We start from the raw sequence: 26,076 nt of genomic DNA, 5'->3' as shown, positions 1-26,076 counted from the left end.
ATAGGAGCGTGTTTTAGGATTAGAGTCTTTGGAAGCTTCTCATTATAACTGTGATTTATTTTTAGTGTTTTTTCCCCATAAAGTAATATTAGAGATTAAGGAGCATATATTTCAGGTGATAGTGAAAAACTGAAGATTAAGGCAAGGTACTGAGAATGGGAGTGCATGAGAGATGGTGGAGATGACTCATTTTTGTAATGCACGGGGTGAAAGCTTAACTGAAAAGGTGAACAGATGAGAGGCAGAGCACAAGTGGTGTTTTATTGTCAGATCCTGAAAAATGTCGTTTCAGACTCTCAGGGGAATTCTGCCTGGGCTCTCCCATTATGAGTGCAATTTGTTGTATGCGAAAGAAACTGATGACTAGGGGACGGGTGGCCTTTCGCAGCGGGACGAGGAGGAGAGCAACACTTTCCAGGCAGGGTCTGACTCACAATAGCATGTACCAAAGGAGCCAGGAAGGCTGACTGTGTCCTTTGCTGGTGAGGATGAGCCAAGCAGAGGTATGACAAAGTGGGGAAAGGTTATCTTGAGTCTACAGTAGTGGAAGGGCTTGGTGGGACTCACCAGGTCCCAGAGCGGCGTGTGAGGTTAAATCCACCCCTTGCAGCACTGGAAGGGCTTTTCTCCCCTCGGTTTTGCACAACGGGATGTCTGCACACTGCTGCCAGAGCTTGTGTGGCTGCAGTCATCTTGTGCAGCCCTGGAGGGTTCACGTTGCCTCTGTGAAATGGAGATAACAGCCCTTCTTATCTACAAGGCTCCTCTCAGATATCAAGATGATTAAGCACACGCATTTGTAAAATGTGCCCCAGCACCTCTTATTATTGATGACAAAGATGTCTGGGAGCAATGAGTCAAAGTGAAAAATCAAAATACAAGGTGAGGCAGTGGTGAGACAGTGACTCCCCAGTCACCAAGACCTCTGCCGTGGTTCTTGCTGCCGGGGCTGTTTCCCACCCCGAAGGAGGGATCCTGCCAACAACCAGGCAGCCCCGGTTGCAGACGGGGCAAAGGGGTTGTGGGTGCTCCTTCTCTAATTGCAACCATATGAGTTGGCCCCCTCACCTGAGAAGGGCTGTCCCCCCACAGCAGTGTGCAGTACGGAGCAGTGCCAGAAGCAGATGGCGGGAGGTCGAGGCGGGGAGGGTGTCGCTGGAGGCAGCTCTGCCCTCCTCGGGCGGACTCGACTTTCCCCTCTCACTTTAAGAAAGAAGAGGAAGAGAAGACAAAGTGAAACAAAGAGCACCTTGACATATTGACTCATTTTTATGCCCAAAGTCTGTGTCCTCAGGCTCCCCGCTAGCTCCCCTCATCTGCACCCAATTACATGCGCAGCGAGATGGTGACTAATGGAAGATCTGATCATATTTCTGTGAAAATCAATGGCAAGCCTTCCTTGGTGCAGGACCAAGCTGCTGCGAGGAAAATACTTCTTGTGAACTAGCAAAGTCGGTGGGAGGAAAAAAAAAAATCTTCTTAAAATTCCTTTGCGGTGATTGGCTTTTAAATTTAGCCATCCAGAGACTTTTGATCCAATCTAAGTGGAAAATTATAACCTTTGCTGAAGAGCATGATCCTGTTCAGTGAGAGGTGGCAGGGTGCAACGGATCTTGTGGGCTTGAACCCAGAGGGAAGTTTTTTTTTAGGTCTCGTGTTGACTAAGTTCTCCTCTCTCATTTAGAGAGGGTAGTGTTACTGCAAGGGAGGATATTCAGATGATCGCCGCCTTGGGCCCTTCAGAAAAATTGCCACATTTTACATTAAAGGCAACCTTCCTCACATAGTACATCGCTGCAATTAATTGCCTTGACACATGATTAGTACCTGGGGCCAAGGACGGAGCGTTCTGTTGATTGGGCAGGGATGCGTTATTAATTGTATAAACTGGCTCATAGTCAAAGGACACAAACCACCGGCTGCGGTTATTGTCACTGTGGAACTGGTATTTGACAGAGCGCAGGAGATTTGTGGTGGGGCAATGCTTCTTTGCCATCGCAATATTATTAAGATTCTCTCACTGCAACTCACAAGAAATTAGTCTTTAAACTTGTTCCCCCCGCAACACCAGGTCATTTGGTATTTCTGGTACTGTTCTGCACCTCCCATTTGCTCCTTTTTATTGTCCGTCTTTGCACAGGCATGGCATCTGGTAGGCTGAACAGCACAGGTAGCTTCTCCCTGGCTAGCAGGGAGCAATTAGGAGTTTTGTACTTAAAAAATGTACTGGCTGACCTTTACTCATTCTGAAATAATGTGATGTCCCGTTTAGAGATTTAGTTCCATTTTCTGCCAAGAAGTCATTTTGAAAGGAAGTAAGTTCATGACAGATGTTACAAGATTTAGCAGAAGTAAAAAAAGCAAAAATAATAATAATAATGATCATATTGTGTCATTTATTCTCTCTGCATCCCATGTAGTTGAAGCAATTTTATAGCTATTGTTATACTGTGCAGGATCTCTTCTTAGTATTAATTACCAGACAATATAATACAATTCAAGCCTTACATCCTTCACTGAAATGAATCCTAAAGTATTTCACTGCTGATTACAGGCTGTACATACCAATGAGGATGCTTTGGAGAGTGTACCTGGGCATACAGGAGGCAGCCACAGATAGGGAGGAACGATGGCACCTCAGAGGTGATCACAGCATCCACGGGGTCCTGAATTTGTACAGGGGAAGCTGCCAGGTGGAGGCCAAAGCAAAGTCAAAAGTCCCAGGGTGGGAGGAATACGTGATTTGTGATACATCATGAAGACAGGGCCAAATATTAAGTTTTTTTCAGGCAGGTGCCGTTAGCTGTGCCACACAGCGCCTGCAACATCTCTAGTAACCAAGAGGCATTTCCATGCTCTGTGTTTTGTTAATGTTCATTCTCTTTTTGTTTCCAGGTTGTGCAGGCTCTGATGGGAGCAGCTGACGCTTGCACGCCTTCAGCTACGTCTTGCGCGAGCAGCTCACATGCTCATTTCTAAACCCGTCTGACATCTCTTCAGCTGGGGGTGGCGGCAGGTCTCCGGCAGTGCCCGCGGTGGGGAGGACACTCCTGCCCTCACCGCCAGGCACACAGCCTCGGGATGCCCATCCTACCCCCAGCGCTGCGCCGGGACGGCTTGCCTGGCTGCCTAACGAACCGGCTGCCTGCGTGCAGCTTCACGCCGTGCTGCCAAAATTTCTCATCTTGACAGCATCACCCTCCGCTCTCATTACATTAGAACTAGAAATTGTACGTACTGGCTTTTTAGAGTGACACCTAAAGGGAAATGCATGTTATGTTACACGCTGTTATTAAGTGCCTCAGGCTCCAGCAATCTTTTTTCCTGCCAGCATTGATTCATTAAGCAGCATACGGAAGTATAATAGCGGCTGGTATTAGTTTATATCCCCCTTGCTAACCAGACTCTAATTTTTCTTCTTCATTTTTATTTCCAGTGTTTTGCATTGTTGTAATGAAGAACAAATTGTACAGGAGAAAAAGCACCTACTGAATTTTAGCTTTTTGGCTCGTGCATTTCTATGAGGCCCATGTGTTTCACTAATAGGACTTTTATATATTTGAAATTCAAATTTTTCTCAATCTAATCTCAAACTTCTCAATCTAAAAATTATCTTGATTTACTTGGGATGTCAAATTGAGAATAAACTTCTGAAGTTTAAGCACATTCAAGAGTAGCAGGCCATTGTATCTGATAATGTACAGAGATGTCCAGGGTCCTAGAAAGCTTATGTAGAAGACTAAGTAGGAAAAATAGGAAGATAAGCCAGATATAGAAAGAAAACAGCCAAAAAAAGGCATCATAAGAAATATAGAACAATACACTCCCGCCCCACTGGAGAAAAACCCTGTTTCAAATGGAAAGAGTAACCCAGTTTTGGTTTAGCTGAAAGCAAGGCTTGGTGCATTCAGAGGTGATCTTGTGCCGTCTTCTGCAGAATGTGCTAAAAGGTTGCAGCACCCTGGTTTTCACAGGGCCTAAGCTCTGTGCTCCCTGTCGTGTGGACATGCGACACTTTGTTTTCTCAGTGGAACATCTTTGCACTTGTGTCAAACCTCATAACAACAGAATTAAAAATAAACTAACTTAAACCACACCATGTCAAAAGCAAGGTGTTGGAGTTGCTTCCTGGGGACCACTCAGAGCACACAATGCGGAATGGACAGGCAACCACAGCTCACAGCCAAAACGCTGCCTGGCCCTGTAGTCAGGTGGGTTTTTATGTCTTGCTGAATTGTGTTCTCAGCCAGTTGCACAGAATTCCCTTGGTTTATGGTTTCTGCTCTCTGTTACACCTGTGGTGATGGTGCAAGGGGAGAAGTGACCGAAAAGCTCACCCTACCAGGAGCCCCAGTGTGTCTCACCCCTGTACAGCTCCTGTGGTGTGAACACTATCACTAAAGCCTTTTTTTTTGAAGCCAGGGCTTGGGAAGCTCTGCGTAGGTCACATGTTGCTGGACTCCGTTTGCAAGTTATCGCTGCGGTTGCTCAAGGTGCTGCAGGCACGTGGTGTTGCCCCGGGGCTCTTGGTGCCCCATGCAAAGGGCAGCTGGCTGGCAGCGATGGCCACTCTGCTCTTGGGGCTTGCAAGAGGGCTGCCTGCATGCAACCATCCTTGTGCCTTGTGCAGATGGGTGCCAAAGGGGTCGGAGCTGTGGAACAGCCCTGGCACCTCAGCCACTCATGGTGGGGTAGGAGACTCAAAGGCGCAGGACTCGGTTGGGAGGGAGGGCAGAAAGGGTGGAGAAAAGGAGGAGGATGGCGTTTCCTTGCCCATGTTGAGTATGATCTTTTTCTCGGCAGAAGACTTGCTTCTAAAGCCATTGCAGATGACTCCTTCCTTCAGCTGAAGCCTCACGTCAGACCCTGTGGTGCCTCTTGATGCAGTGGTGAGCAGCTTGGTTTGCACAGCTCATAGCAGAGCCTCACGAGTGAAAGCCAGCAGCCCCAATGCTGCCACTGGTGCAGGGGAACCCGAGCTGGCTGTGGATTCACCCCATAACACTTCTTTCCTTGTCTTGTCAGAAATGAGCCCCCTGCCCTGCTTCTACTCACATCCTGAATTTTAAAACATCCCCAAGTACTAATGACTTCAGAGCTGCTCCTGAAGAAAACCCTGAGAAGATTAAAACGGCAATAACAGCGATATACTCATCTGTAATAAAAATCAAGTGCCCTGTTAACCAAATACTTCATTTCTTAATTCAGTTTAAACCCTGCTATGACAAATTTGCTCTTTTGAAGTCGACAAAAAATATTTTCAACTGATGATGCATATTTTAAATTAATTTTTAAATTACTATCTTAAGATACACGAATGACAAAGAAAAGACGTGTGTGGGTACTCGGGGCAAGACTAGGGCAGACACATTCTTCAATGTGAATTTATTACTGATTTCACCTGTTATGTTATCACCCATCATGTATTTTATTATTGTTAGTAGTTAATTTGCAAATTAATATTTATTATTGCTCTGTCCCTCAGAAGGATTCCAGGGCTCTGGAGATCAAAGGGAGGGCTGACAAACCCCTCACGCTCCAGCTGCAACTTGAACGCGCTCAGCCAGCAGCAGCGAAGTGCCTTGCTGCGTGCTCCTGTCGCTCCATGTAGGCAGAGGTGAGCTTTGCGTGCGAATTTAAAACACCGCTGAAATGAAAATGGAAAGACAGCCCTGAGGACTGGTGGGTTTCCCCATGTCAGAATTTTCTATAGTCTCTGGTGCTCTGGGTGTGGATGACCTCTTCTTTTATTAATTTTTGTTGTAGGCAGTAATTTGTGAATAATTTTCTAGGTAAAACAAAGGTTAAACTTTTGAAGCAAATGTAAACGATATGACCTTTATATCTCTTAGTCACTGTCAGGCTTCGCTGAGTGCTCTGCACCTTGACATTCAGTAAAGCAATAAAGAAATGAAATGTACTTATGTAACCTTTATAAAAATAGTTAAAATGATAGTTTAAATTTTAATCTTCCACTATGGTGTTAAAATAAGCTCAATAAACTTTGGCAGTAAATTACATTCAGAAGGAACTCAATTTAAATAACATTACAGTTATGACAGTCAGCAACTTATGTCCTGAACTGCTGCTTCAAGAAAAAAAAAGGGTGGGGCTGTTGACCTTTCCAATTTTTGGATAATAATTGTGCCACTGTTCAATTTTTGGTAGTTGATGTGGAACCTTAGGCCCTTTCTTCTCACATGTCCTGCCCGGGCAATCAAGACGATGTTGTAGATGAACAGCTCTCAGCAGCCAGAGCAGACAAGTCTTATGTATTTGAGCAGCAACTTTGTGTTTAATTTAATCTTTATAAAAGACCTGCACACAAAAAGAACCAAAAGACTGTTGGAGGGGAAGATGAAGAAATGAAACAAAAGAATGGTTTAAGCAAGATTATAAAGTTGTTTGATAGCTGAAATAATTTCTTGGTCTTCATATAAAATGACGCGGTTTGCTGGGTGAACATTACAGATCAGGCTGTAAAATCAGGCTGAGCTTGTGACTCTGGAGTACCTGTTGCAAACCAAAAATGCCATAGGCTCGCATATACAAGTGTGTGCTGGAAGTGAATGCTTGTGTGATGGCTGAAATCTATATATGAGATACAAGTTATTTAGAAAGGTATACACAAGACTACATGTTGCATCTTACATGGAGGGATCTTAAACTCTTTCACAAACATGTATTTCTCAGAATTGTTTTACGAAAAGTGCGTTCCTTCTGTAGTTCGTGGTGATATGCAGCAGTCTTCATCCATTGGCCTGGACGCAGTTTTGAGCTCTGTTTTGTCTAACTGGACAGAACATACTCAGGAAGGTGAGGGACATGTGCCCAGCATTGGCTTGGTTGGTTGTTTTAATCCATGGGAGTATTGGCTTTCTGCTTGTTCTTTTGCAAAATTAAATCCTTCTCCTGTAGAGCCAGCCTTTAATTGTGTGTAGTGCTTAGATAGTGCTTGGACAGGGACCGTAGAAGTACTTTGATAAATAGGTAGGACTAGAGAAAACCACGGTGCCTCAGCTCTGCTCACCCTCTCCTGCATCTGTGCCTGCTCAGCCCGACTGCCGTGTATCATGGTGGAGGGGGACACGTTGCCTGTCGCAGGGAAAGCACCAGGGAAGTGAGAAAATACACTAATGCCACCATCTCAGCTAGACCAGGAGCTATTACTGGAGGACTGACTTTATTTCTTATAACTGTCTGGAGGTTTCTGTTTCTTTGAAGCTGAGGACAGAACGGTGAAGGTGTGGGAGGTAATGTTCAGTGAGGGGAAGAGAGACAGAGGAAAAGCAGAGTTTGTACTAACAGGGAAAATCAGCTGAAGGGAAGGAAACAAATCTTACCTCTGGGCGGTAAAAAAGTGGATGCACATTATATACTAGTGGGTGCTATTTTCTGGAAAAATGGTGATACCTACTAGCAGGTGATCTGGATTGCAGTCCTAAAGGCTCATTACGTTGTTCCCGATGCTGCTCTAGGCTTAGGTAATTTCACATTTTCTCTATAAAGAAATAATCTTCTGAATGAGTTTTACTGTATAATTTTCAGTGAATGTAATTTAAAAAGGCTTCAGTAAAACAGCTCTTTACCCCTTGAAGGAAACTGAGAAGTAAGAGGTCAAAAATTAGTGATCTAGTTCCATGTTATTAGATTTTCCCCGATCAATGCAGCAGTGAATACACGGCATTAATAGAGCACCAACTGTGTAGAACAAATGGATTATGATACTTTTTTTTTTATGGTGGTACTATAAATATTTTGTCCCTACATACCTTTGCCATTGAAAGTGAAGAATGACATTTAAACACATGTAAAGAAAGCATCTTATCTCCATAAAAGTTACTTTCACCTTCTTGTGACTAATTGGGAACATGGGAACTTTTTTTAAGCATCTGTCCTTTCTTCTTGAAGATTAAGGCAGATAAGAGTGTTACAGATGCTGAATTGGAAGGGTTTCATGCCTATGATTATGTTGTTACTACTTCGACCTTGGGGGCATTTATGCACTCTTACAAAAGGAAGACATGACTCGTTCAAGGGGGCAGAACTGATAAGAAAGGAGTGGGCTAAAAATGTGATACTCCATGAAATTATCTGACCTGAAATGCCTGGAAGTTAAGAGGAACATTTCCACTTCCTTGTAAACTCGACATGGCTCAGTCAAGGGAAAAGCACACGTTTTGTTGGTTTTCTTTTCTTTTTTGGTGACCTTCCCCTTTTTCTGTTAAGCGAAGCATGCTATCTGGAATTATCTCATTTCTTGTACTTTTATTTGCTTTTCCTTTTTTTCACTCAGTAATTTCTCAGTTGTTTTTCAGTTAAAGTATATACATGGTATCATAAAGAAGTTAGTTTTACATCTCTGAAATTTTGGAAAAACTGTGGAAATTCTGGAAAAGTTATGAAAAAAAATTATGATGCCCTAAAATCTGCCAGGATTATTCTACTGTCTATTAGGACTGATGGGTGAAAATATTGCAGGAAGAACAGTAAAGAAGGAGTTTCAACAACACAAAAAGGCAAATATTTTATGAAATATTTATGTAGAAACTAATTAAATGAAAATAAAATCAGAATTGTATTTTGCTTTAAAATTTGCACTACAATATCTTGGTGGGGGAAAAACCCCTCATATTTGATGAATAGCTCTCTGAGGCAGGAAGAATTTCAGGCAGGAGATTTCTGCCTGTTTTAGCTGTCAAACAAGGGCAGGAAATTGAAGTCCAACACCTACATTTAGCAGCAAAAGAGTAATGTGCCTGCTACGCTCGGAGCGGCAAAGGGCTGGCACCGTTTCCTCACCGGGCACCAGTGTGGTCCCAGACTGTTCCGTTGCCACTGCAGTGCTGCTGCCCAGTGGGGTGGGGTCCCTCCAGTGGGCTGGGGTCTCTCCAGAGGGCTGGGGTCTCTCTGGCGGGCAGGTTGCTGCAACCCAGTGACTGAAAATGTTCCTGAGCGCATTCCTCTGTCAGCAAAGCCCTAATGTATTTTTTGGACAGCCCTGAGCGTGCTTATGAATAGTTCATAGTAAAAGCTTCCACGGAGAATATAAAAAGCAATTAAATCTTAACGGCCCAATGTTTACATTTTTTGAACTACAGGTTGGAAAGCCTGAGTGCAAATTGTTCAGACACAGTTAACATTTTTGCTGTAAGGGGATTTGTGATAAGCACTGGATAAAAAAATGTATCTAACTGATCCAGTCTCCCATTTTTTCATATGCATTTTCCTTGTACCACTAGAAGTGAGGGTACTCAGCTATACTTTAGAGGACAGTTCCCTCAGAAAAAGGATTGTTGGTACCTGTGGATATGAAGGCCCAGGGAGTGGGGAGTCTGATCTTACCCAGGCAAGGAGCTCAGGATGAGGATGCTGTACCCAAATGCCATCAGGGTGCTTAGACACTATCCCCGTAGGATTCACGATGACAACATACAAATGAAACAAGACTCAGGTGTGAGGTACTTTATAGCTGTTTTTTAGGAGCCAGTCCCACAGGGACTCATGAGGGCTCTTCACCTTGGCTGGGACTTGGGACTCACCTCACGTAGACCTGCTAGCAACCTGTCATGGGTATATTATGCCAAGTCAAGCAGCAAGTTTTATCTCCAAGTAAAACTTCCCCTTTGACACTAGGGAGGATGACATCTTTGGTGCCTCAAGCTTTTTCCTGCTCCCCACCTTGCCATTGCCACCTCAACTTGGATGTGACCCAAGGGCCAGGAGACCCATAAAGGGAGGCAAAGGCAAAGGCTTTCCTTTCAGCCTTGCAGACTTTGCGTCTTGGTGCCTGAGGCACTTTTATTTATCTTAAAATAGAGTAGCAAGCTACCACATGCAGTCTTCCTCATCTTGTCCTTCTGGCTCACCTTGACCCTGACATGGAGGGTTCAGCCATGCTTGGGACACAGCTTCCCAAGCAACGGGGCTGCCAAAGCATGCCAGCCAAGGGGAAAACAGTTCTCCGCAGGCACTTGTGTGAGAGTGCTGGCTCTCAGAGGGTACCCATCTGGTATGGATTGAAAGCAGTGACCTAGAGTTATGTGGATCCTCGGCATCACCCAGCCTTCATCTGCTTAGCTTCTAACCTTTGAAAAACCCACATCTGCCCTAGGGAATGGCCTTAAATGCACAGAGCCGTGACAGTGATATGAGGAGTAAGAGCCTCTCTTGGCATGTAAATGTTGTTGTCTTGGCCAGCTCAATTTCATTTGCTCTTTTCTCTCACTGTGTTTGATTTAGTCTGCAATCAATAGTGAAATGAAAAGTACGTGGGTTTAGTCCACCCACAGACTTTCACTGTGCTGCTTGGAGATGCCAGATCTGCCGGGTTCTGCTAATCTGCACTGCGCGCTGTGTACCACGGGAAGGGTCTAACCAGAAATCGAATGCTGAGTAGTCCTTGCCTAAAGATTGTTGTTCTCCAAAAACACACGCTTCCTGTTGTCTGACGAGAGAGGTTTCATCTGCTCCTGCTCTCGCTACAAGCAGGACAGCTCTGCTACTTATTTCAGTCAGAACAGAATTAGATCTACTTATCGTCTTACTATCAGCATAGCTTATGATCTGATGGTACAGCCTGGCATCAAGTCCAATACACGTTTTCTTTCCTGGGCTGAAGCAAAGTAACTCTATTGCAGTCTTTCATCAGTGGGAAAAGATAAAGCTTAATGAGGGCATTTTTCAGGATCTGTCAGAAAAAAAAATAGAAATTTGATATGCACAGGTATTTTAAAATACGTAAGCACCACATATATGTTCACATCTTCAGTTCTGGGTCTTTTTAGGACAGAAGTGTAATTTTTCTTGTTGCTGTGATGTAGGCCAGAAAAGCAATCTGTGCCCAAAATGCTAAGGCAAAACTTTCAAAGAGCAATTAGTATAACCAGAATATGTTCTTTTTTTCCTTATTGAGATTGTGTCTGTTTTGCTGACAGCCTGGCTTGTGATATGAGCATGCAGTGAAGTCCACTGCTAGTGTGCTCTCTACACAAAATACTCAGAGTGGGAGTATGTGTGTGTGTATTTCTCTGTACTGAGACCAATGTAACGTCACCACAATAGATTCTGAATGATTTATGAAGTGAAAAATCTCTCCTTACCGCAAAGAGAGGGTACATGTAGGGCTGTACTGAACTATTTGCTCTAACATTTAGTTTAAACCTGACTAATAAACCACCTAAACCCTAAAAATGTAAAAGAAAAAATCTATCTGGATATTTTCCCTTTGTGCTGTTACAGGTAGACTTGTGATTGGAATCTCAAAATATCAGAAAGGCAAGCTGGAAACAGGAATGTGCATGCAGTGCATTTTCATTTTGCCATAAGCAATGTTTGGTTTCGGGTGAAGCAGTTTGCGCATCACAGATTGATAGCATAGGATGATGAGGTGAGCGCAGTCATAAAAGAAACCTGGCTTATATAATAAACTGGTCCCATTGGGATCAAATGGGCCATACTGAATTCTATGTTTATGAAACTTCAGCACAGTATAGTTTCCCACACCCTGCAGTTGTGTACTGGGAAGGAGAGACTTTGCTATAGACCAGAGGTTTGTAACAGGAAAGCAACTGAGTACGTGCTTCCAGGGCAGCGAGACCCACGCGCCCCTTGTGTGCATCGTCGGCACCACGAGGAGGGGCTGGGCACTGCTGAAACAGATACCAGGGAAAATAAAAATACACAGACAAGAAGGACTAGAGAAAACATTTTACCCTGTGATTTTTCAGAGTTCAGTGAAGCCTGTTAGAAAAAACAAAACAAAATATTTGAGAGGCGACTAGACTCCGGAGAATAAACACTTACACAGGGAAAAAATAATGGGTACCAAAGGGCTTTTTAACTTAACTCTGAAAAGTATAACGAGATCCAGTGGATGGAATCTGGAGCCAGACAAATTCAAATTGGAAACATGACCTACATTTTTAATAGTGAGTGTGATTAGCCACTGGAACAAAGTACCCGCAAAGCAGTGGATTCTCTCCTCTTGATGGCTTCAAATCAAGACTAGATGCCTTTCTGGGAGATAAGCTTTAGTCAAAAATAGTTATGCTTTAGTCAAACACATGTTACAGGGCTCAATATAGAGGTAATTGGGGAAATGTAATGGCCTGTGACATCCAGGAGGTCAGGCCAGATGGTATAATGATCCCTTCTGGCCTCAAACTCAGTGAATCTCAGAATGAATATAAATGCTATCATCTGGATGTGCATTTGAAATAATTGCAGGCAGAGATTAGACACGCAATTGCATATGGTTCAGAATTGATAAACTTTCCTCCCCTCCAGAACAAAGGCCCTTATTTATGCCTAATTGCATGGTGCTGTTGTAATTCAGATAAATATCTGTTAGGAACTCGGATGGGATGTCAGCAAATCAATTTTAACTACTGTGTGTGTGTTGTGTGGAAATCTGGTTTCTAAAGCTTATATTCAATGCCAGGCATGCTTGCACAGGAATGTACCCAGGAAGAGCTCCAGCGTGGACATTTACTCCACCCTGAGAGTGTCATTACAGATTTAGCCCTGTTGACTTGGAAGTTGATTCAGTTAAATCATAAAGACGTGGAGGTCCTGGTCCCCAAAGCAGCTGGGTGTCTAATGCTTATGACTACCTGTGCACTGCCAAATTTTACGGGAAGGAGTTGAAAGAGTAATAGCAGAAAATAAAAAGGTGCAAGCTTCTATGAGTAGTTTTGCTTATGCTGACATTATCACAAATGGCATCTCTGCTTGGTAATGCACATGCACCTGCAAAATTGCCAGCTGTTGCAATGCTTCTGGAGAAAGAAGTATGAAATATTAACCGGTAAAAGAAACCGCATTAAAACGCAGATAACTTTTAATATGAATTTCACCATATTATGTAGCTTTCAATTTTAGTGTTATCTCACTCACAAAGCATTCAAAACAACTGCACAGGTAAGCAGTGAGACCACACAGAGGAAATAATATTGTTAAAGTTCAGTGAAATGTCGTCATTTATGGGATGTGTGTATTTACCTGTGCTCAGAAGACAAATGTTGATGAGTATAAAGAGTTTCATTCATAAAGGTCCATAACATTTCGTATGCTTAGTCCTCCCCCAGAATCAACTCCGATTGATGGCACCGAACACCCAATTTCCAGGTGATGAGAAAGTTTATTTTTTCAAGTTCTGAGCACTCTACAGAAATCCTCACAGTAGCTAATGTGCCACTTGAAGACTTAATATGCTGAGGTAAGGAGATTTTCCCTGGGCTATATGTTTAATTTGAAGGCGGCAAAAGCCTGGATCTGCAACCGCCCTCAAAGATACCCAAACATTTGAGCAGTTCTGTGACAGCCCAGTCTTACAAGTTGGCCTTTCTCAAAGCAAATGAGATCTGAACGATGTATGTATCCTGGAGTATAACGCTGGAATGTGCACCTGCATCCAAACTTTGTTTATTATAACAATCTTCCATTTTTTTCTTTTTTTTTTTCCTCAAGCAACATAGAATATCATGACTAACACGGAGGCTACAGAAATATATGCTAATCTGTGAACTTTAAGCCAAAATTTCTTTGGATTCTCTTTCTGTATCTGTGCTCAGAACCTTACAGCTAATTACACATTTGCTAATTGTAGCCTGCTTTTTCCAACCTCTTTCATTTCAGCTCGAAAAGGAAACATGATCATGGTGACTCTGCAGGTACTCTGTAGAAAAAACAACATTTTACTGAATCTCAGCATTACTTTCCTATGTGAATAGCAAGTCTTTGTCTGCAGCTACTATTCTATACAGTTGTTCTGAATATTTTGTCAGATTACACTAAAAATGAAAGTGACATGAAATAATGAAAATCATATTTAAAGTTAGCTGTGTTTTAATGTGGCATTTTGCCAGTTAAATATTTTTCAAAAACGTTGCAATAGCTGCTGATTTTGAAGCTGCTTTTTCAGTACTTCTACAGGGATGGCATTTACGATACTACTGCTGTATCAGCGAAACTACCAATACAGGTATTTTACTTTTTAGCTTGCTTTATAGCCCTTTATACAAGGCCTTCCTACAACAGTTCTGCAGTAGCATTAATTTCATAAAGGTCCTGAAGGTCATTCTTATTTTCAGTCAAATAACAATATCCAAGAATTTTAATGATGCTCCTGCGTTAGTGTTATAATATTCAGAATTGTTATAAAATTCAACAACGTATGAAAATGTCATCGCTAGGGATGAATGAAGCAGTTCATTTGAAAATGAAAATCAGCCCAAATCTTTGCAGGTGTTAAAAAAACTTAAGGTAATTTCATTTTGTCTCCCCTACCTCCACTTCTCAGGTACTTCTACAAGTTCCGGTGCCTGAAATATCATCATAATTGATTTTTCTAGACAAAGGAAGTGCTTAGAGCTAATTATTTAAACTTAAGTACAGCATTTGGTACAGTGCCATGTGGGAAAATATTAGCTAAAATGGGAGATTAGTACAGAAATTGAAAAGTGAATAAGAAAGTGAGCAGTAGGAGAAGATCAGTACTGAGAGAAGGTAGTAGAGCTTCCCAAGCATCAGTCTTGGGCCTGATATTATTTAAAATTTTTTATTAATGATGATCCCATAAAAAATAAACGTGTGCTAATGGAATTTACCAATGGCATAAGGGAAGGAGGTACTGTCACTGCAGACAAATAAAACTCTCATTTAGGAAGAACTGAGTGACCTTGAGGACCAGGATAGGATAAATTGGATTAAATTCAGAAGGATTTGAGTGCAAGTTCATGCATCTGGGTCTTGTTAACCAGGTTTCTACTATACCTGCATGCTCATAGGTGAGAAAAGAATAAGGAGGGGAAAGACACAGAACATACAAAGCAAGGTATTTTCACCAGGGTAATGAAACGCCGGTAATGGTGTATGAGGCACATGCTAGAAATCAGCCAGGATAGTGCATGCTATTCACAAATGATTCCCTTCACTTTCGGGAAGATACTGAAACGGGCGATTAGAGTGACCATGGGAAGGGAGAGCCTTCAGCGTCAGAGGAGTTTGGCAAAATGAAGGCGGAGGGAGGCCACTATAAATACCGCATGGGCATAAGCTCCAGGAAGAGAAAACATCTATTTAAACTAAAGGACAACATTGGCACAAGAACAAATGAGTATAAATTGGTCATGAATAAATTTAGGATGGAAATTGGAAGCAGGTTTCCAAACAACAGAATAGCAATGTTCTGCAATTGCTTTCCAGTGAGAACTGTGGAAACAGCAACAACAAAAAACCCCGAGCTACTTTTAAGATGGAGTATAATGAGTTTCTGAAAGGGATTATATGATGTGTTTGGCTAAGATAGCAGGGAAGTAGACTTGATGACCCAAGAGGTCTATGCAGGCCTGTCTTTCTAAGCCTGTTTTTCATGACCAAGTATTTCAGAGCACTTTTAAGTGCTTCCTTTCCTTCATGTATTTTTTAGATAAATTTTTTATAGTATACTGCAGGGACTGCTAGCTGGATTGATTTAGGGAAGGCACGAAACTGTGGTGTCCAGAATACGCTGAATACTCTCCAAACAAAACAAGAGAAGTGTCCGGCATCCTACAGGGCAAGGCTCGGGGTGCGTAAAGAAATCATCGTTTCCAGTGGAAGGCAATGGGGACTAAGTCCAAACAGGAGCAGCACCCCTTTGAGGTCTGGTTCTCTGTCGTTTCTCCTACTCTCCCAAACCTGCTGCTCTGTTTTGTAGTTTGTCTTCTCAGCCCCACTGCACATATGCGGCAGTACGAAATAGGATGGCAAACAACAGTTTAGATGCATAAGATTAAATGGATAAAAAATGGAGCAGTCGGTGTGCGTCTGACTGGGTGCCAACAGTGCAGAGCTGCAGTAAAGATGGCTTGTTTGGGAGAAGGGAGGATTTCTCCAGCCTCGGTGGTGTGGTGCAGAGCTGTGCTAGCAGTGTCATGGTTTCTCTCTTCTCAGCCCAGGAAGGACCTATGTCCTTTGGTTTGGTTTATCCTGCTTGGTGCCTCAGTGCTTGCGCAGTGTCCCTTGTTCCAAAACCCAGCATTTCCATTACTTCTTAAAAGCTGCATGTCCCCTAGTCAATGTGGCCATAAAGGGATTTGTATGGAAGCCCGGGCTTCAGGGTTCAGTAGCTGGAGTTTTATGGGTTCCTTACCCACGAGAGCAAAATTAGGTGTTTACAGCTCTTTTACAGCAATAGATACTGCTTCATCAAAGTGCTGGGAGTATGCAGGCTGGCCTGGTAATGTGGCGACTCCTTTATTAAGAGAGCATCTCATAGTAAAAAGTTTATGATTTTCTACCTATGCTTTAGTTGAAACCTGATGAGTGTGGCAATGAGATCCGCAGAAGTGGATGACTCTGGTTGTTTTTCCTCTCCAGCTAACTACACACATCCTTTTTCTGAAATCAACTATTAATATTGAGAAAAGTTTAAGAAATGGGAAAGTTAGATGAAATCCCCAAGAGTACAAGTAGTTTGGAAAAGGAGAAGCAATAGGCAGCAGCTTTATAAGGGAACAGTACTTTGCTTACATTGTCGCCATCCACATTAATCACATTTGCAGCAGGCAGCAGCTCTGCCTTTTTGTGCAAATACTTTAACAACTGGTTTAAAAAACCGAGCAGGATAGCTAAGTCCCCAGGTTCGCATAAACAGGGTAATGAACACCTGCGTGACAAGATAGAAAAGCCACAAACACGGTGGTGGAAGTTTTCAGTCCCTCTTCAGCTGAGGTTTTCTGCAGCTTTCTCGGCCCCTCAGGTGCCGGGCAGGGAGGCAGCTGCTCGCCGGGGTCTCCCTGTGGGGCAAGAGGCTCACGGTGCCTCCGAAAGCTGCAGCTTTGCTGTCGGTGACTTTGGTGCAGTGCCTGGTGTGTGAGCTATCCTGTGACTCACTGGTCAGAAATGCCCATCCCTCAAAAGGAAAAGCTAAAGCTCGTTCGAAAAAAACCATTTTCAGGGAAAAAACTATATTAAAGGTCAGAACTGAAAGACACGTGCTGTGAAACAATCAAGAGAAAACATTTTGATTGATTGAAACTTTAAAAGAGCAGCCCTTATTTTCAGTGTTTTTTAATTTAATTTTTCTTCCTGAAATGTGTGTATCTAGAGAGCTATTTTTTCACCCATCCTTAACTTCAACCGGGACATCACGTTCTATGAACACCTGGGTGAGATGATTTCATTCTGCCCTGTCGTGCTAGCAAACTCAATTTCAAACGAATCAATCATATGCACCACCTGGACTTATCGCTATATTTTAGTGAGTTATTACTCAGACACCCAGGTGTGAGAACGTAGCTCATCAGGGGAGTGCAGCGGCCTCGTGCCAGGGACGAATCCAGCCCTGCGCTCGCTGCAGCCCAAAGGGGCCGGCCCGGTGGCCATGGCTGCAGGGGCAGTGCCGCCTTGGCACTGCCGTGCTGTGCCGCTCGGCGCCAGGAAACATGCTTGGTTTTTCCATGGGTGGAAATATCGATGGGGGTATAAAAGCACATTTTCAGCTTGTTTGCAAACAGGCCCATTTGCAAGCACATGGGAGCTTTCAAGTGACAAGCGTACTGAGGAAATGCCTGTGGCCACAGCAGGTGAGAGAAATGGCTTTTTCAGACATGTCTCTGGATTTTGGCTGCCTGCTCGCGCACTGCACGAAGGCGGCAGCGGCACCGATGGCGTCACGAAGGATGTGAGGGGCCTCCTTGCCTGTGCTGAGGCTGTTGCCTGCCTCCAAGCAGAAATAATGAGCACTCCTGACATTAACTATGATTAAACACAACCAAAGCCTATCAGAATAACCACTCGTGAGGTAAATCAGCTGCGGGCCGGTGTCTGTGGTGCTAGACCAGCCCCTGTGGAGCAGGGGCTGTGCTCAGCACCCACGGCCTGAGGTGAGTGGCCTGGCGGGGTGGGCACAATGAGGCCAGCTTTCTTTCTCTGCTTTCTCACCCCTGGGGATTTTAAAAATAAGAGGTTCAAGAATAATCCCTGCTTTGCAGAGGGCCTTTGGGGTCCTGCTTCGCCCTTCTTTGTCTCCCCTTGGGTTAACGCCAGAGGAGACAAACGCCTGGCAGCAGCCACTGACAATGGCGCCACAGTTCTGGCCTCCCTGCCCCGACCCAGGGTGGCCATCGGCCCCATGGCCATCGTGCACCTCAACATGTCATGTCCCTGCCAAGTGGGGAGCCGCATGGGTGACAGTGGGCTGTGAAATGACACCTCTGTGCATGAGCTGCGACGCCATGAGGATGTTACAGCCTGAAAAAAGGAAAACAAAAAGGGGCAAAGGAAAAAAAACCCACAAAAAAGCTGTGCTCGTTCCTCACTCTTCCCTCAGTGCTGTCTCACCCTGTGCGGAGGCTTCAGAGGTGTGAACACATCCTGTTTACATCTGCCACCGAGACAGAGATGCTGAAGGGAGCACACGGCTGAGGAGTGGTCGGAGGCACCGCCGTGCACAGGGAGAGCTGCCTGCAGTGAGAGACGGCGCCAGCATGGACGCGCTGCCCATCTACCATGGGGGCATCACCCGTGAGGCTGGGGAGAAGCTGCTGCTGGCAGCGGGTACTGATGGCAGCTACCTGCTGCGGGACAGCGAGAGCATCCCGGGAGTCTACTGCCTCTGTGTACTGTGAGTGCAGCCGGCGCCGCGCAGCTCGCATTGCCTCTCTGGGGTGCGGGGCAGCTGAAGGCAGTGGGGCTGGGAGCAGGGTGCCGGGAAGGGCTGGTTGGGTGGTAGTTGACTTCCAACCTTCGCATCCACAGTATGGGGTGTTCCCGCATAACAGTGACAAAATATGTCCTAATTACCGTTTGCAGACATGTGTGAGACTTTCAGCTCCTTCACTTTGACTTAAGGCAGAGGGGTTGGTGTGGGGTCCTTTGCAGAGTGAAGAGGAGCAGGGTTTGCCTTGCAGAGCCCACACTTCCTACGGGCATAAAACAAAAAGAGAAAGCAGGCCTGGAGCACGTAGGAAGGACGAGCGAGGTGCCATGGAGAAGAGCCAGGCAACTTGCCTTGGGATGGCGTGCACTGCCTCTTTGTGCTGGATAATCCTCTTGCTTTCTGCCCACTGTCTTCCGCTTCATGCACTCATGGGTGTGCTTAGCAACATCCTCAGTGTCCCCTGTCATCAGGAAGGGTAGCGTGGATTGCTGTCATCCAGAACATGCTTTTGCTTCGAGACGCTCTCAGTCAGGCTGTATGTCCCTTGAGCCATTGGGCTTGGAGTAAACTACCGGTAAAGTACATGAAATACTGATCGGTAACAAACTAAGTGGTAATGTTTCATCAAGCAGGGTGAAAGGGAAAAGATCTGATGGGGTGGTCTGTCAGAGAGAGGGTAGAGAGGTTTCCCTGAGAGAGCTGGGGGACTTTATAGTCATAGGACCTCGTTTTAATGAGACAATTTAATTACCCTACTTTTGGCAAAAGCAGAAGTCTCGGAAGTCCTGAGAGATAACGCTGTACAGTGAAGCACATTGCATCGGAAGAACAAAGAAGTGTCTACCAAGGCTAAACACACACTTGCGCCTTACTTCAGTAGGAGAAGGAATACAAGAAAAAAACGTTTTAGGGCCAGCAAGAAATTATCTAACAGAGGGCACTTAGGTACCTGGCAAAAAAACAGAAGAGGAAGAAGAGCCCTGAGTCAGGTTTTGCCCATATGTCTTGAATACCTTTTCAATAATATCTATTTAAGCCCTGGGTGGGCATTATTATTCCCCTGTTGTAGACCAGTAAATGGAGGCATGCAAGAAGGTTACAGGCAATCCAGAAATACGCAACCTTCTTTTCAGGGAAGATCTTTGTGGCAGAAGATGTATTTTTTTCTTCTTTAATGAAATCAGAAGGTGAACCAAGATAGGCGCTACTGCTAACAGATACCTTAACAGCTAGCTGAAAACTGGGAAATAAGAAGCATCTTGAGTTAAATGAAAATGGAATAGACATAGCAAGAGGTAAGGAGTGCTATGATTCCTGTGATTGGAATAGGCAATAAAAGCAGCATCTCTTTTAAATAACCATCAGAGGAAATGGTGATATATCTCCTTAACACTCAGAAGTCATTCAGTGCGGGTGAAACACTAAGGCATTAGAGAAAGGGTCAGGCAGAATGTTACAATGCTGAATAAAATAGAGAATCCTAAAATTAGTTCACCATTAGTCTAAATCAGGGTGTAGGTATGTAACAATGTCTTTCATCTGCACACAATCAGTTGGGATTTTTTGCTATATTAGTGGTAATTTATGTCCTTCGGAAGAAATTTCATGAATGAAATAAAATATATAAAATGAAAATAGGAAGAACAGAAAGGATTGCTAACTATGAAGCTCTGCAATATTTGGAGGAAAAGAAAAGAGACTTCAGTAAGAAACAGAGCTAATTGTTTCTGGAAATTATGGGCCACTCATGTCTTCATGTTATGTTGCATTCAAACATATGTATGATAAGCAAAGGGGTAAAAGCAAAAAATATTACTGATGAATGTTATGCAGGCTTCTTATAGAATATAGATCCTCAATAAATTTTTTATAAGGGAAATTTTCAATAGCATCTTGGATAAATCCAGATAAAAAATTAAATGAAAAATGTTATGATGAGTATGATCTGATATAGACAGAAAGGTGGCTGAAAAATGCTAGAGCTAAGCCTTGGTTCCAATACTTCTTAATCTTTCAATTCAGAGCATTATGTAAGAAATAGCAGATACAGTAAACAACATATCACACAATAACTTTGGATACAGTTATCGTAAAGATACCAGGAAATGGTCTCACACCGAAGATAGCAATGACAGTTTAAAGAAAATGTGAGCCATAAACTAGCAAAGTGCTTTGACAGGCAAAAGTTTACCTAAGCAGAGCACTTTAGTGGAGAGATTGGAGGAGCAAGTAGGGAAGGCATGAGAGATGTAGGTATGTACTCAATGGAGGATGCTAAGCCTGGCTTTGGCGAGATAACTCAATGGACCCAACCTCCCAAATTCCAGTCTGAACATCATGCAGAGAGGTGAAACAGGTGGCAAGCACGTATGTGCATGAGAGCTTTGGTAAAATCTGAGGGAAACATGCGGTTGCTGTATTCACTGTTTAAGAAAATGAAAGAAAGAGTAAGTACTTCTCTGCTTTTTTATACTTCCTTCTAAATAAATAACGGAAATTATTAGGAAGAACAAAGTTATTAAGAAATTTACATTTCGATTCAGAATCCGTGCTGAAGACCACTCTAGGAATACCTAGATATATCAAGATTAGGCAAAAATATGTATTTACTGGAAGTACTGAAGTGATCTTTGAAACATGAGAAACAAAGCAACTCAGCCATTAGATATATTGCAATAAGTGTCAGAGCTGAACAAAAAATTTTATGTTTCTAATGACAATTTCTAACAGAAGTCAAACTGTTTCATACTGCCAGCGATGTTTCTATTGCTCTTAGAAAAGAAAAAGAGAAAAATAGTCCAGTTTTCCAAAATCAAAACATGTTCAGTCTGTCTTCTCTCTCTTCTCGCTACCCTTCCCTAGAGAAGTAAAACAAAACAAACCTAAACCCCCCCAGCTCCCCAGATCCAAGCCTTCGTAGGGTTCTTTTTTTTTACCATGGGGGAAGAAGGGAGTTGTCAAAATTAAAAGGCACAGTTCTGATGAAGAGAAAATAAACATTTATCAAAAAAACCATTAAGCAAATATGTGGGTGATGATACTGTCATCGGCTTGAATTCACGTAGGTGGCCGCTCTGCACTTTCAGCTCCAGGTACAGTAATTGGTAAGTCCTGCTTAGGCTCAGACAATGCCTCCTTTTTCCAAGAAACCATGTAAGTTTGTAATGCCACGTCGTCCCCCTCAGGCACCCCCAAAAAGCCCTAACATATTTGGCCACTCTTTGAGCCTCCTAAGGCAGCAGTGTTCACGGTCAGGCTCATTCGCCTTTTGCTTTTCCAATTAAAAAGTGGAGCCCTGACCTTTCAAAAGGAGAAGAGTCAAAGACTTCATGAATCCCTTGCGACTGACACTGATTTTGCAGGGCAAGCATAAAAGAGACAGGTAGTAGCATAAAACTTGACCTACAGAGATGGATAACTGCAGCAGGCAGGCCCCTGTTGTTGGAGCGTTTGGCTCGACAACTCTGCTTGCTTTCTTCTTTGTTTCTCCTGAAGTATTGCTTTATCTTCCTTGAATGCTGCTTTCTGCTGTCCGAAGTCACGGTGTGCACATGGCATGCCTGCAAGCCTTCAAAGAGAGAATGTTTTTTGGTGTGGCCGTGGCAAAGCATGAAGAACCCACTTTCATGAATATTTTAAGAACACAATTAAACTGTGCATGAAAGAGTAGAAAGGTTTTGATTTGCAACAGTGTCCCCCTGTCTTGCAAACAGAGGTGCTGCCTGCAGATTTTAGCAAAGTTTTTTAATACCATGTGATCCCAAGATCTTCATCGTATGAATGCCATTATTAAATTGAGAATATATACTTTAAGGATGTTGTTTGTCATGTTTGAACGTGTCATCTGAGGAGCACAATCTTTTCCTGGAAATTTTTTAGGGTTGCATTGAAAAGCAAGAAGATTTTTGCTGGTCCTGATTAAAAAATGTACACGTTTTACCTGTAAACATGTTAGACACTACATGCAGTGCGCCAAGGTTTTAGTATCAAAACCTGATTGTTCCAGGGAGCTTTCTTTACTGGTCTGGTTTCCTCTTTGCTCAATACCCCATTTGACATTTTTAGCACCCTCAGAAATCCTCTGTGCACACCGCTCCTAATGAAGTCAATGGGGGACACAGGACACAATAACGGTGGCTAGTTTGAGAAGCAGCCTCTTAAACTGTGCCTGAAAAACGCATAAATAAAATGCCTGAGAGTGCCAAAAGCACTACTTTCCTTTACAGATATATGAGCACACATGCAGAAACAAGCAGCTCGTGCCTGAATTGGCAAAGATAAAGCATTTGTAGTTTGGGTCTTAAAATTCATATACTCGAAAATACTTGGAATGTTAGTAGTTGTTTCAGACCTTTAAGTAAGCTAAACATGACATACTTGTCAAACTGTATGTTCAGATTATTTGTTTGAAACCAGCCATTCATGTACTGTGCTGCATTCAATTTGTGGAGAATAATCAAAAGCTGGAATAGAGAGCTGTTTAGAGCCAGTAATGGCAACAGGGATAGGCTGCAGTCCTATCAGATTTTACGTGTGCTATTTTTTCTGTCACCATAATCACAGTGCACAAGTTCAGGCAACGTGCCGAAACTTTCTGATGCGGCAGATGTATCAGCTGTACAGCGTGAAGGTGTAATACAGGATCACGAGCAAGCTTCAGCTTAGCATTTCTTTTGTTTCCCATGTAATATTTTTGATAGAAATGGCAGAATAATTGCATTTATTATAACACTGCACATAATAATCATCATCATTTAAAATGTAATTTGGAACAAAAGCTTCTCTCTGAGGAGGAACTCCTCACTTCAAGGTTGCTGTTGCAAATATAACACACTATTTTCAGCTTTGAAAAAAGTCTACAGCACAACGGTAAATTCTACTGAGGTGAGCATTTCAGCTCCCTGCTAATCAGAGTGAGCTTCGTCTTTGCTGAGAATAACTTGGCTAATGGCCTTCAGATATCCCAATGGCTTTTCTTGGAAAGATTTTAGAAAGGTAGGCAGCCTGAACGGTGGGTAACTGCTACGCTAACAAATCTGTAAATGACAGAATGGGTACAATCGTGAGATAACAGAACGTAGATTAGCTCTACCCTGGTTTTGTAGGCTTGAGTTTGGAGGATTTAGTTGAAGCAGTGATTTCAGGTTCAAGGATTTTATGGTCAGACCATGCCTACCTTGCTCTGAGAGAAACAGGAAATCTGAAAATGAGCTACGCTGAATTACTCCCCAACAAACCGAGAAATGTTTCATAGAAATACGAAAGAGTAACATTTACAGGGCTATTGACAACATCTTATCTATGGCAGTTCTTGTGAGTTTTGCCTAAAGTGATGAAAGACATTTCACCAGATAACCTTATTGCATGAGTTTTTGCCTGTGTGAGGTACTACTCTGGAGGACATAGTAATTCATGAAGCTTAGTTACTGGCCCACCATATAGTAATTTCCTTCTATTTAGCATCTCAAATTTGAATAAATTCTCATTTTATTTCCAAATTTGAAGAAATTCCTCTTTGAGGCATTGCTTTTGGCTGGCATCACCTTGTACCAGACCAACATAAACCCCGCTCAGAAAGGCTACACGCTTGCTCTTTAGGTAAATCAGTGGCATTTCTACTGATGGTTACGAGTGTTCAAGTGGTGAAGATGCTGACAATCTTCCACAGAAATCTGTGCATAAATTCAGAGACATTTCAGAAGATTTGACTCGCTCTTTCAAGCTTCTGTTAATTTCAGAAGAGAAAATCAAGATAATGCATTTGGTTTGTACTGCTACAGCATTACGGCAAGCTAATACTAGTTACTGATTCAGTACCATGGGTAAATTTTTGCCACAAGAAGTGTTGGTAGGGGAATCAGTGACTGAAGTGTAAACTCAAGTGGGTGTGTATAGAGTGCTGCTGTGAGTTAAGCTACAGTAACTCTGTTGGGCTTTTCAGACATTGTAAACACTGTTTTAAACTATTTTATTCACTCTTGCTGACATCGAGCTTGTATCTTGCACATCATCTCAATGTGAATGCTATTTTTTCAGCTTGGCTTAGCTGATGGGTGGTAATTGCTAAGTTGCTGTACCTTGATTGTGTGTCTGAGACCTAAATAAGGCAGGAACTGCTTGTCAACCAGAAAATGCAAATTCCAGGACAGAGCGAGGAGCTGTAAGCTTAAATAGGATTTTCTCCTACATTAAATAACAAGACTTTTTGTCCTTTCCATGATGAATAAACCAAGCAGAAATATAACAATTAAAAAGGAAAAAGAAAGAAAAAGAAAGAAGTTTAAGTGGACAACTGGATTGACTCTTTCATCACTTTGGCAGCTGTCACTTCTGTCGCACGGGGGAGGCCATGCAGCTCAGGGGTACCCTGGGCAGTGGAGACCTTGATGAGCACACATGTGGGATGTGCAGGCTCCCAGGCACTGCTGTGGATTCCCCTGACCTCATGAGTTTTGGCTCTGTGGTAGCCATCTCCCACCTCTGGACCACTGTGGTGCCCATGCCATCGCCCACGTTCCTGGTCCAGGGTTGCCCACTGGGATGCTGCCTGAGGTTAGTCCCTCTGACGGGGCATTCAGGAGCTGATCTGCAACCTGCATCAAACACCTCCGGATAAGGCAGAAGCGGCTGCAGCCTGACCTGTCATGCTCATCATTGTGTTATCTGCTGTGTGCCATTGACCCCCTGCTCCCAAAGTACTGAATCCCCCATGAGCTCTCCTGTAGTACTCATCTCCATAGCATTAGTAGTACTCATCTCCATAGTATTAAGTGATTTCTAAGCATTAGCTCAGTTTGTGAGATGAACAGTTTGTTAACTCCGTTTCACACAAGAGAAATTGTGACACAAGGAGGCTCAGGTCTGCAGTACCCTTTAGCTTTGGGTTCCCCAATGTGAGGGGCATGGGAATGGATTTTGAGACTACCCAGCGTTATTCTGTACAGCCTGCTGACTTTGCTTGCATTGCTGAGGGCTGTTTCCTTGTTTCTTACATCTTCTGCTTCCAAACCACCCATCTTCTGTTCCGGGCTTTTCCACTCCTCCAGCATTTTGTGCTGCTCCCAGTTCAAGCCCCCTCATGCTTCACCTCTGTATATCCCCTTCCTTACTCATTTAGTCTTACTCTCTCCCAGGGGTTCAATTTTCATTGCTGTTTCCTTGCCCAGCTTACACAGACATGGGTCCCCTATTCTTTCCTTCCACATCCACCCCACCCAGTCCCAATCTTCCTTTCCAAGATGCCCCATATCTAAATTACCTTCTGGTTTTTTCCCCCTGCTAATCCAGGCCAGGCAACATAAATACATCGCTCGTAGCCTGAGATGGTGGACACTGCCTAGCTGAGTGCCCATGGTACAGCCAGCCCAGGCACAGCGCAGCTACAACTGCTAACAACCTTTAGAGAGCATCTGTCTTGCAGCCTAGACAGC

The 26,076-nt window shown here is 43.4% G+C and overlaps 1 protein-coding gene across 1 annotated transcript in view; it reads left to right on the top strand.

Moving 5' to 3' along the window:
- SH2D1A (SH2 domain containing 1A) overlaps nucleotides 1–26,076 on the top strand; it is a 55,857-nt gene that overhangs the window by 21,144 nt on the left and 8,637 nt on the right. The window contains exons 4-7 of the mRNA XM_009477200.2: nucleotides 2,896–4,211; nucleotides 4,804–4,889; nucleotides 5,486–5,617; nucleotides 18,317–18,610. Of these exons, the coding sequence (XP_009475475.1) occupies nucleotides 18,474–18,610 (137 nt within the window). The 5' untranslated portion in view covers nucleotides 2,896–4,211; nucleotides 4,804–4,889; nucleotides 5,486–5,617; nucleotides 18,317–18,473. The remainder of the gene's footprint in view (nucleotides 1–2,895; nucleotides 4,212–4,803; nucleotides 4,890–5,485; nucleotides 5,618–18,316; nucleotides 18,611–26,076) is intronic.

This window comes from Nipponia nippon, unplaced genomic scaffold (genome assembly GCF_047370975.1).
Source record: "Nipponia nippon isolate SJK-2023a ecotype South Korea unplaced genomic scaffold, ASM4737097v1 scaffold_12, whole genome shotgun sequence".
In the NCBI taxonomy this organism is placed as follows: domain Eukaryota; kingdom Metazoa; phylum Chordata; class Aves; order Pelecaniformes; family Threskiornithidae; genus Nipponia; species Nipponia nippon.
Note: the sequence above shows the minus strand (reverse complement) of the source record. Positions and strands in the feature narration are given on the sequence as shown.